We start from the raw sequence: 12,301 nt of genomic DNA on the forward strand, positions 1-12,301 counted from the left end.
ATAAGGCCTGACCCAATTTAACAAATTCATGTTGCATAATGCCTCTCCATTTTTATTTTTAAGAGAAAAAAATTATATCACAAAATTTAAAAAAAATTAATTAATTATATTAATTGTGTATAAAAATAAAATATTTAGACTACAATACCCTTTAGTAATTGTGTTGATCAAGCCTTTATTAATTATTTTTTATGACTATGAATGATAAAATTATGAGAGATAATTTAAAAAATATAATAAATACCTATTAAAAAAATGATTTTACTTATATATAAAAATAAATTAAAAATAATAAATTTTGTTACAAATAAAAACAGAGGGAGTATGGGTGAAGTGGAGCATATTTGGTGCTTATTAGGGGTGATGACTATTTAGATTTAATCTAAACCGTTTAGATTAAATTATTTTTTAATTTTTAAAACAAACATTTATATAATTTTAAATAAATGTATTTATTATTAACATGTGTCATTCATATTTAATCAAATGAGTCCAAATTAATCTGTACTGTTTAAATTTAAAATTTTTAATTTATTATACTATCAGATTCAAAATAATTCAAAGTAAATCTGCACTGTTAATTTATAAAAATTATAAAAAATTAATATTAAATTTAGACTGATCTAATTAAATATAAATGACACATGTTAATAATAAAATATATTTATTTAAAATTTAATAAATTTTTATTTTTAAAAATAAAAAAAGTTAAATCTAAACCGAAACCTGGACAATCCAAATTGACTCGGGGGTGGGTGATGAGCACAGGATGTGCTCCCATGGGCGAAGCAGGGAGGGGAATAAATAAATGAATAGCACGGGAGATGGGGAGTGGGGATGGTATGCGATGAGAAAGGAGGGTGACGACAGCCATGACGACCTGCGATCACATCCCACGCGCCTCACCGCTCCCATGTGCATTGCACTAAGTCTTGAACATCTCCATGCGTGGTCGCTCCACGCGCGCACATTCAAAACTTCGGACCTCCTCCTAAAATCCCTCTCTCCGTCCTTCAAAGAAAAATAAATAATATTACGACGCATGGGAATATTCGTTAAACATGATTAATAAACCCAGCACCCAATAGCGCCCGGCGCTCCCATACAAATTATGCTTAGTTGCATTTCATTGAAATCAAACTTCTACATCCACGGTCAATGTTATCGAGAATTACGTGCCTGTCTGATTTTCAAAGTCAACAAAACCACGTCACATTGTCCGTACCATCTTTTTTTTTTTTCCTTTTCCAATCCGAACAGAATATTATTAAGTCAGTAGCTTCAATTATAAGTAATCGAAACGTGTTTTTGGGGGAAAAATAAAAAATTTGCAAACAGAATGCATTTTGAGGATTAAAAGATAAACCTTCTTCCTGCTCATTCCATGTGTAATTATATTTCTGATCTGGGGATATCCAAGCATATTCAACTCAAAAAGATTAGTAACGATCATTTTAAAAAAGCATTATTGCATGGTAATCGCTGATCAAATGGCCATGATTAAGTCGCTGAATCGGTGATCATTCAGTGTCAAGATCTGCTTTAATAAGTTTTCTGATAACTGACCGCCAAGGATTGAGGCGCTGTTTCCGATGTTTGAGATCCCGGCCGCCAGCACGAGTCAGAATTATTGACCCTGATCCTGGTGTTAACCAAGATAGGCAGATCGTCTTACATCAAAATAGTTCATGCGTATGATTAATATATTGAATCTGTGGATTTTCGCCTAATCTCTGAATATTGACACAGTGCCAAATATTTCATCAATTAATCTGACAAGTTTGGTTACGGAGTTTTATATCTCGAAGATCTACTTTTCTATCCTTGTGAGTGCACACCTCTTCTCCTTCGACCTTCTTGGTGAACACCTCTCTTTCTCTGTGATGGCGTAAATTTTCCATTATTGTGACTTGTGAGGGATATTTTTCAGTTAGTTAGTTTTATTTTTCATTCCACTGATACTATGAAAACGGGTACCGCCCGGTAAAAAACCAATCAAAACCGGTAATTATTCCTGCCATTTCAGTTTATTTTTAATGTTTTTGTTGCTGACTTCAAATAGCATAGTTTTATTTTTTGGATAAATTTTCGTATTCGTATATATATGCGTTATTCTTACATACATAATTAATTATTATTGCTAGTATAAAACGTTGAAGTCGTTCGGTTTTATTTATAAAATAGAGAGAGAGGATATTCTTTATTTTAATTATGAGTTATATCGCTAAACTTTTTATTATAAATTTTTTTATTTACCATCATTTGAATGTTGGTGAAAGAGAGTAGCACATTATTAAAATATACATATTTAATAAAAATAAAATTATATTTTTATTGAATTTTTAGATATAGTTAATGAATTTTAATATTTTTTAAATTCTAATAAATTATGTTGAGAATAAATTATAAATATGATACGAGTAATTAATAGGCGGAATTAATTTGCCCTCTTTACCTCTCTCCCTTCATACAAGTAATAACTATGGTAAAATGATGCCCGCATCAGTTTCCAGAGATTTTGCATGTGGATATATGGGACTGTTAGGATTTCGTGGTGTATATATTGCTCATTAAACCTATATACGAGAAATATGTGTGCATACATACATACATACATACATGTATACTTTTTTGGGCTGGTTTGGTTGGAGTAAAACCGATTGGTTTCGAGAGTTTCCGAGACACATCCACACGGGTATAGCACATGGACAGCGATGTATGAATTAATATTAGTCAAAGACGCCACGCGTGTGCAATTGGATAGAGACGCGTCGATTCATGCACCCAACTATTTTCGTTACTTCACAAATATATATGTTACAAGCCAATTGCAAGAAGCTCATCTACCACTGGCAAATTCCAATTCATCAAAACACAGGAAAATTCTTAAATAAATGGAGTGTATCACGTTTTTTATAATCTATTTAATAAAAATATGATATTATATTTTAATGATATTAAATAGAAATTAATTTTTATATTAATAACAGTAGAAAGAGAAAATTTTAAAAAATTAAATTTACATTTTGTTATAAGAATAAAATCAATTAAAAAAATTACATAAAATTTTATTTAAATTATTTAAAATATATTAATTAAACAGACTACAAATCACGTAATATATTCGATCTATTTAAATGTTTCTCCAAAACACAAATACACAGAAACAGCATAGGAAAATGGACGTACAGGGCTTGATTGATTTCTACTTTTAAAAACTGCTTCTTCCTTTTTAAAAAAATTGAAAAACTTGTTTGGATAGCTATTTTTTATTTAACTATTTTTAAAACTATTATCATTTAAAAAATTGAAATATCTTAAAATTATTTTTATTATATCTTTCTTATTTTCAAAATATACTATATTTGATTATTGAAAAATATAATTTGCTTAACCTATTTCTATTATAAACTATAATCATCAACCGCTTGCAACTATTATAATTAATATATTTTTTAATTTTTTAATTATTTTTACATTTATATAATCAAACATGTTTTTTATTTTTGTTTTGTTTTCAAAAACAATTCTGAAAACAAAAAAGAAAACAATAACCAAACAGGCTCATGTTTTTTTGTTTTTGTTTCTCCTTCACGATACATTGAAAAGTAGCATGGCCTCAAATCTAAATCACGGTCAATTGTGATTTGGAAGGAAAGAAAAAGAAATCAAAATGTGAAATACCTTCAAAGTGTTGTGTGGTCGACCAAGAATGAAGAAATTAAATTAATTCAATGAAAAAGAAAAGTAGTGTTGAAGTTGAAAGAGGGCGTGCAGATATTCCGCGCCCATGATGGTGGCACAAGAGAACTTAGAAGGTGGACCAGCGCACAGAGTGTAGGAATTCTGTGTACTCTGAAGCAAGATCGGTGACAAATTGGCCGAAACTGATTGTGATGTTTGAAAACGATGACGGAAAGTCAGGAATCAAATTATCAAAGGGCTCGTGGATAATGCGTCGCCTAGCTACAAAGCAAAAACAATGTTTGTGTGTAAATATTCCAACCAAAAATAGTATGTGTTTGAATATTAAAATCTATATATATATATGTATGTATGTATGTGGCACATGGTCGTCTGACGCTTCAAAACGAGTTTGAATAATCTGCCCCTCTCAACGCTTAATTGATAAATTGCTTTCACAATTGTCATAACTAGGACGGAGAAAAGAAGCTGCGACCAAACTCTCTCGTGCTCGTAATATGTGCGTGTGTGTGATATTCTTTTAGCCTCCTTAACTCTATCATCAGTTGTTTGCGTTTGAACTTGAAACTCCCTACATTGACTTTGTCTTTGATTTCTGAGTTTGGCATCCCCTTCCCTCCTCATCAACAAAACCAAGAAAACTAGATCTAACTTAATTAGCAATGCATATATATACACGGAACTATATATATAGTACTGTGCTATAAATTAATCAGTGCTGGGTATATGAGTAGAAAACTAAATATTTCAATTTTCAAGTGAAAGAGAAATTGAAGATTTCTTCTTCTTCTTCCTTTTTTAGTCTTTTGCAATTTACTTGACCAGTTGATTATATATGCATGGCTTTTCTGCTCTGAACGACAGAATATGCAGGTCACCGACAATTATGAAGAGCTAGTTTATAATTCAAGAGCAGTTTATTATATTCAAGATCTCGAAGTGCCGATTCATCAATAACCAGTTTCTTTCATTCTTTACCAGTTTTTTTTTTTTTTAAATATTTTCAAGCGAGCTAGATTCCATATTGAGGAATTGCAATACATGAGCTTGTCTGAAATTACGTACAAATGACATGATAATACTCTTTTTTAATTTCATGTGTACATGTAGAGTTGGAAAATGGATGGGCTTAATCCATATGGGCTCGGCTCTTATAGGCCTAACCCTTAAGGCCTTGGGCCGTTGGGCTCGATTTCTTTAAAATGCCTCATTTTTGGAAACCCAGCCCTTATGTAAAGGGTTCAGGGTCAGGTCTATAAACCTTTATTATTATTTGTTTATTTTTTAAAAATTTTTAAAATTAAAATTTTTAATTATAATATTTCATATATTTTTTAAAAATGTAAATTATAATATTTAAAAATTAAAATTAAATAAGAAAAATTCTAATTTTAAAATATAAACATATATTCTAAAGTTTAAATTTAATTTTAAAATTAAAAATATTTTATTTTTTAAGAAAAAAATAAAAATGAACTTAAAAGGGCTGCTTGAGCCCTTTTTTTAGGCCTATCAAGGCTAGGCTTGAAAACTCAATTTTTTTTTAAAAATATCATTTTTTGTAAACCCAAATCCTTATAAAAATAAAATTAAATTGATAGCTCTTCAGGCTCGATCTTTATTCCCGATTCTATGTGTATGTTCATACGGACGTGTTGCATGTATTTGTATTCGTTGTCTCGTAGGTAACGCAGAGAAATAAATATATCATTTTGTTTTGCAGACAATTTCCTATCTGCTGTCAATCGTGTCCTTTTGAATGATTTATCTCGGCAAGAATTAATTAAGATATATCGAAGACGGGCATCATCGCGAGATGGTCATCATGATTCATGCAGTATGTAACACACACACACAGACCAATTTCTCATGTCTTTGCTCGTATTAATCTAGTCGGCAGCTTGCGGGTGCGTGCCTTTTTGAATGATACCTCTTATTAAAAATTTAATCATTGCTACATTATGTGATATTAATTTTTCAAATACAGGAAGTTCATGAGATTCGACAGGAAGAATATTCATATCTACTTATTATTAATTAATGTGGCATACAATTGATGAAGCCTCTCCAGTGGGGGGGGGGGACAAAGGGATACAGACCGATTGAACTCAAAGAGAAGGAAAAAATAGGAGTCTTTAAAAGAGAGAAACTACTATGTTCTATTTAAAAGGACAGTAATTTTTTAATTTTGTCACTACTAATGTCATAACTAGTATTGTAATGGGCAAAACACACAATTAACACCTTTCATTTTTTAAAATAAGAACGAAATTATTTAATTACTTAAAAATAGTAGGACCCCTCTTCTATATTTAAGGGCAAAATAAGTTTTTAGAAAACACTCGCACTAGAAAAGATCAGACACTTTTTTTAGTATTATATGATATTTAAAAAAAATAAAAGCTACTAATACCTGGTCTATAAATTATGCTGTGATTTTTTAATAAATTTTATTCCACACACACACACATGTATTCAACGTTCTGTACTGAAAGATCCCGTCAAATTCCTAAATTTTTCAGGAGTTTAAGAACTTACTATTTTGTCCGCAGCACAATCGTTCAGCCGCCACCAGCTATTTCAGGGAAGCTGCAGTGGATGCGCAGACATGCGCCAATATAATCAACACTTCCTTGCAGTCGCACCTACCCAACCCAGCCCGCCCTCATTCAAATTAACACAATTTATATTTAAATTATACATCCATGATTATGTATTAATACAGCAAATCTCTCTGTTTTTTTTTTGGTCGAAAGCTTTAATGTAACTTAATTAAGTCGAGTTAATAAAAAACGTTGATACTATCGCAATGGCAAAGAATGAGTATGATTTTCTGTTAAAAAATGTTTTTATTCGTCACTTGCACCGTGATGTTAATTTTGATGGCGCTTTTGATTTACTTGGGTTTAATATTAAAACCACAAAAATATTAGACAATCTTCAAGCTCTGAAGACTGTTAGCATATTTTCGGCGTTCGCGTATTCTAGAAGAAGGTTGAATTGAATTCAAGAGCTGTTGTAGTAAATTTTTGCAGACAAAGTGCTGGGCAAGGGACATGCATGGAGTGTCCACGTGTAAAGCGTGACGACGTGCTACGAAACTGCTCTGGGCTTACAAGTCTTCTCTCCTCCCACGCACTTATCACCAACAAAAACAACCCCACGATTGAGCGGTTGACCATAATCAAACTCTGCCTCGTGGGTTTTAAATCTAATGAACTTGGCAAAATGGGTTCAACCAGTATTTTTAATTTTTGAATATTTTTGAACACATGATAAAAAGCGTCATTATTTGTCCATCAATCAAACATGAAGCTCATGATCATTTACGATCTATCCATAAGGTGTAAAATTTCTTTGATATATATTAAAGATATAAATCATTTCTAATTGAATTTCATCCTTAATAAAATATTTACTTATTTTTTAATTAATTCTATCCTTTTATATTTATTTTTATTAAACACCTTATAATAAAGATAAAGTTATTATCAATAGGAGTATTTTAAAAAAAAAGACAATAATTATACCTCAAATGATTAAAAATATTTTAATATTTAATTTTTTAAAAAATATTTTATATTTTTAAATGAAAGAAGTGTATACACACATGCGTAATCTGAAGTAATTAATTTTATTATTTTGCGCACAGCTTCATCCCAGGACCGGAACCCCACGATCTTCACAAAAACGATGACCACTGACCAGCTACTATTGCTCCCGTGTTGAATTAACCCAAAAATCAATGCACTATACATCTAGATACGCATCACATCGATGGATATTAGTCATTCCTCTGTTTCTGCATGATTCAAAATTCAAAAATCACGTTTCAAATCAATCTCCCTATTTATTCTGAAATGCACACACTAATGTCTCTATCCTAATCATGAAGCCGCCTCACGTTTCCACCCTTCCAGCTGCCGTTAATTAGTGAACCTCATTTTTCCCAACACTCTCTTTCCATAGCTTACGTGCCGTTTACGAAACTATCAATCAAATATCGCCACTGGTCCTATATGTTTATTTATTGATTCATTTATATAACTCTACATTCCCTTTTGGACTCTTGTTATCTTTCCTTTTCCCCCGATCTTCACGAGCCACTCCAAGAAACCGCCGCCCCCACCCATTATTTATACACGTCTCTTCTGCTTTTCACCATTTAGTTTCTTCCTCTTCCTCCTTCCCTGTTCTCTCTTTCAGCTATGGAGAACTACCCCGTCTTATTTCCTTGTCCTAATCCTTCGAGTTATTCTGCGTCCGGGAGTGCCATGGGAAGCTCTCATCAGCTTCTTGGTCTGAGCAATAATATTAACTTGGAGGCTCAGATTAACTCGAGTGGGTTCCTGGGATTGAGGCCCGCGGAGAGTGATGATCACGAAAAGTTGCAGACACTGAGAGGAGATGAAAGCGTGTTGAGGAGCAGGGACGATCGGGGTGGTTCCGGGAAGAAGAAGGGAGAGAAGAAAGTGAGGAAGCCCAGGTATGCTTTCCAAACAAGGAGTCAGGTGGATATACTCGATGATGGCTATCGGTGGAGAAAATATGGCCAGAAAGCTGTCAAAAACAACAAATTCCCCAGGTTTGTTCCTTCTCTATCCATTCTCTTCACATTTCCAGGCGAGATCCCGTGTTCAAATTTATGACGCCTACATACTTTGACTTTATATGCATCAACTTTACCTAGGAATATACATGTGCCCCACCACAGTTCTGATATTCCTTGATGAATTGATCGTGCGTTATAATCTCTATTCCAGAGATTCTAGTCGTTCGCTGTTACTATTTTTTTCTCAATGGGGACACGGAAGGGATATATGTGTGTATATATATCTATATATATGTAGCTAACAGAAATACGTGAAAATTAATGCGACCTTATGAGGAAATGATAGCTTCAAATGATGAAACTGATGATCAACAAATTAAATCTGCATTATATTCTGTTCTCCTGGCTGTAGCTAGGGTTTTTCCATCAGTTTGATGCCCTCTATGCACGGCCACAACAGCAAGACAAAAATGATAAGAAGCTAATAAGCAAGCTTACACACGCACGCACGCACATACACACACACAAAAGATAAATATTTGCTTTTGTTGCTTTGGATATTTTTCTGAAAATCAACTGTACATTAGAAACTGAATTCCGAACTACTATATTGTCTCAATTGTGGTCTTTAATTTAATCTGACTCCATGGGCACACGCATGTATCAATTGTTTGAAGTGGATGTTTTTATTTCATGAGTGTGATGAAATTAATTAATGAAGGTTGGGTGGTGTTTGGTCTGATGAATAAATTAAAAATGCAGGAGCTACTACAGGTGTACGCATCAAGGATGCAATGTGAAGAAACAAGTGCAACGGCTAACGAAAGACGAGGGCGTAGTGGTGACCACGTACGAGGGAGAGCACAACCATCCCATCGAGAAGACTACCGACAACTTCGAACACATTTTGAGTCAGATGCAAATATACACTCCCTTTTAGATCCTTCAACTTAATTATCTCGTCCAGCCTTCTTTTTTAATTACCTCACAGTACATGCATGAAAATCTTGATCACCCACGCTTGCATGTGGATCCTCTCGAGTGCAAATTCATATGTTTCCCTGAAGTTTCCATTTTTTGGAACCAAAGCCAAGAGTTTCCTCTTTTAGAAATAATAAAGATGTCTATCCAAAATAAGCAAACTTCAGGGATGTATGGATGCTCGACGCGCGACTACGGAGATCTATCCATACTCAGGCCAAGTAGTAGGTATACCAGAATCTGCTTGCTGCTATATATGTATGGGGACAAACCCTTTAGAGACAGTCTCTTATTCCTTCGTAATCTTTAGCTTAATTAGGCCATGTAAATTGAGTCCCACTCCAGTTTCTTACCGTTTGAATCATATACAGATTAATTAATAATTAATACCCTTTATTTCTTTACGCTTTGCGCTTGCTGCTATGTTGAATATAAATAACTCTCAGATATTGACTCGGTATATTTTGTTTAGTGGAGAAGGACCAAACTATGGCATTGCCTATTAGATGCTCTAATCACACGATGTAGGAGTATCGCATCTCTAATATTGCCTGGCCATCCATTAACAAATAGTGAAATTAAGAAAATATCAGTCTTCTTTTTAAGAGATAATAGTGTGTTTGTGGCCGAGCAAGTGTTTTGCCTGGTGACGGAACTAGATAGCCACTGCTATAATTTGGATTTTGGACTCTGGTTGAAAAAAATCGAATTATATATGACATGCTGCAAATCAAATTATTCATTCATAAAATTTTGTCCCGTCAATAATTACATTTATGTCGTTAATTAAAATGTACCTATAATTACCGCCAACAAGCATGGGGTGAATTTCAGCGCTTCATCTAATAGCTAATTGTGTGATGCCGGGCTAACAACATTATTGTGCGCGCGCGCCCACGTGTGTATGCAAATGTAACATGTATGCTTTCGTATTGTCATGATTTAGAGCTGGTTTCCACTGTTCATGTTGCGAAATCAAGTGTATCATTCACGTTAGTGATAATTACTTGTCGTCAAATCATGCATATCAGTAATCGTTATTAATTAATTGCCAGTTGTTGATGTGTATGAAACTAATTACCATTGCTAGGATTATTAATTAACGACAAAAATGAGTGATCGCGAGCTATACGTGAAATGACTGTTCAACCTAAGAGTGGCAACCAACAACCACATGTAACATGATTAGCATCTTTAATAGCTAATTAGCACTAATTAGCACTCCCAACCGCTTTTAAACAAAATCACACATGCTAATGAAAATTATTAAATATTCTTTATAACTTTATTTTTTAAAAAAGATATAAACTTTTAAATATATCCTCCATATAATATTCTATTTATAAAAAAATATTAAAAGGAGAATATAATGAAAAATGTAATATTGAAAAAGTATTATTACTAACACCTTATTTTATTAAAATTTCTTATATTTTAAGTTGATAAATTTCTTTTAAAAATATTTTATACTTTGAAATGTGGTAATATTATCACACGAGAGGATATGCGGGCACTTGAATCAAACAGAAAAAACAAAAAAATAAAATTTGAGCTAACTTTGGGTTTTCGCAATGAACCTTTGCCTGCACGCGTGCACGTCTAATTCAGAATCCGTATTTGAGCTCGGACCTGTTAGGCTGTTTTCCACACCGAACCCGGTCTAACTACATTCTCCATTTTTCCGGGCTTGTCCTCCTAGCCCAAATTCAAGTCCAGCGTCAAGCTTGATACCAATCTTCTGTCTTAGGGGGTAGAATCATTTTTAGAAAAAAAAATCTATATCCTTGCTGTTATATATTTTAGTCCTTTAATTTTATAAAATATTTTTTAAATATTTTAAATATAATACCATTAATTTTATCAATAATAAATTTATACATTAAATTTTTAAATATTAAAAAAAACATTTTCAGGTTTTAATATATTAAGTTTATTTTTTAAAAATAACAATAATTGACATATAAAAGAATGATTTGAAACTAACCATATTAAGATTAAATTTTTTTATAAAATTAAATTAAAATTTTATATAAAGTTAGATGATTAAAATTATACCGCATAAAACTATCTATTTTGATTTGATTGGGTAATAAGTATATAAGGTAAAATACCTAAACTCTTGCCCTATATATTTTAACTAGATGTTACTTCATTACTTAATAAGACTCTCTTTCAAGAGAATAAAAATATAACAAATTCAATATGATGAAATTAAAGAACCCTATATATATATATATATATATTCCTAGTAGAATGGTGAATATTCTAAAATGGTAACATGCTGTTTGCATTAGCATTTTAAATATCGAACCAAACTGGCCAGTTCAATCAATTAAATCGAGAACTAGCTCTTGATCCGATTCGATTGACTTCTCAAAATCACCCATAATAGAACTGGTCAATGATCGAAAAAACTGATTGAAAATTGAACTAGTTCCCTTACAAACTAGTTTGAATTAATTAAAATTAAAAAATAATTTCAAAAATAAATTAAAAGAAAGAATAGCCAAAAATAATTAATATTAATCATGTATTCATTAACAATATATCATTTTACCAAACATTCTATTAATATTTTTTGAAAATATAAATATTTGCATGTATTTCTTATTTAATTATAATACGTAAATTAAAAATATATTAATTTAATGTCAATCAATTCAGCCACAATTTGACCTTAGTTGAACCAATAAACCATGAACTAATGGCTAATCTGATTCAATGACTAGTTTATTTTTTAAAACCTTAGTTTGCACTATTTACGTAGAATTTAAATATCCTAAAGTTGAAATTATAAATTTACATATTATGAAGTTTTCCCTTTTTAATATTTTTTAATTTTATTATTTTTTAAAATATTCTATTTCCTCTCTTTACTGACAAGTAAAACTTCACATAAATTCACTGATCACAATTTTAGAGAATTTAAATCCATTTATTTAAATGTTATTATTATGTTTCTGGATTAAAATTGTAACCTCGTCATCTATTTATTTAAAGATGTATTGGTGTCAATAGGCTAATAAGTCTTTGGTGACTTGCATACGTGTTTGTGATAAGATG

The 12,301-nt window shown here is 31.8% G+C and overlaps 1 protein-coding gene across 1 annotated transcript; it reads left to right on the forward strand.

Annotated features, from left to right (window-relative positions):
* Positions 1–7,794: 7,794 nt before the first annotated feature.
* LOC129321078 (probable WRKY transcription factor 75) lies at positions 7,795–9,642 on the forward strand. The gene is made up of 2 exons (XM_054966807.1): positions 7,795–8,290; positions 9,020–9,642. The coding sequence occupies exons 1-2, from the start codon at positions 7,914–7,916 to the stop codon at positions 9,195–9,197; spliced, it is 555 nt and encodes a 184-aa protein (XP_054822782.1). The 5' UTR covers positions 7,795–7,913; the 3' UTR covers positions 9,198–9,642.
* Positions 9,643–12,301: the final 2,659 nt, after the last annotated feature.

Source organism: Prosopis cineraria, unplaced genomic scaffold (assembly GCF_029017545.1).
Source record: "Prosopis cineraria cultivar Desert tree isolate PC_DT_omini unplaced genomic scaffold, ASM2901754v1 PC1, whole genome shotgun sequence".
NCBI lineage: Eukaryota > Viridiplantae > Streptophyta > Magnoliopsida > Fabales > Fabaceae > Prosopis > Prosopis cineraria.

What these genes read in the sequence shown, in the direction of transcription:
- LOC129321078 (XM_054966807.1), top strand. Translation starts at nt 7,914, where the DNA reads ATGGAGAACTACCCCGTCTTATTTCCTTGTCCTAATCCTTCGAGTTAT. An exon ending in AAAAACAACAAATTCCCCAG is followed by an intron (nt 8,291 to 9,019) that starts GTTTGTTCCTTC and finishes TTAAAAATGCAG; the next exon opens with GAGCTACTACAGGTGTACGC.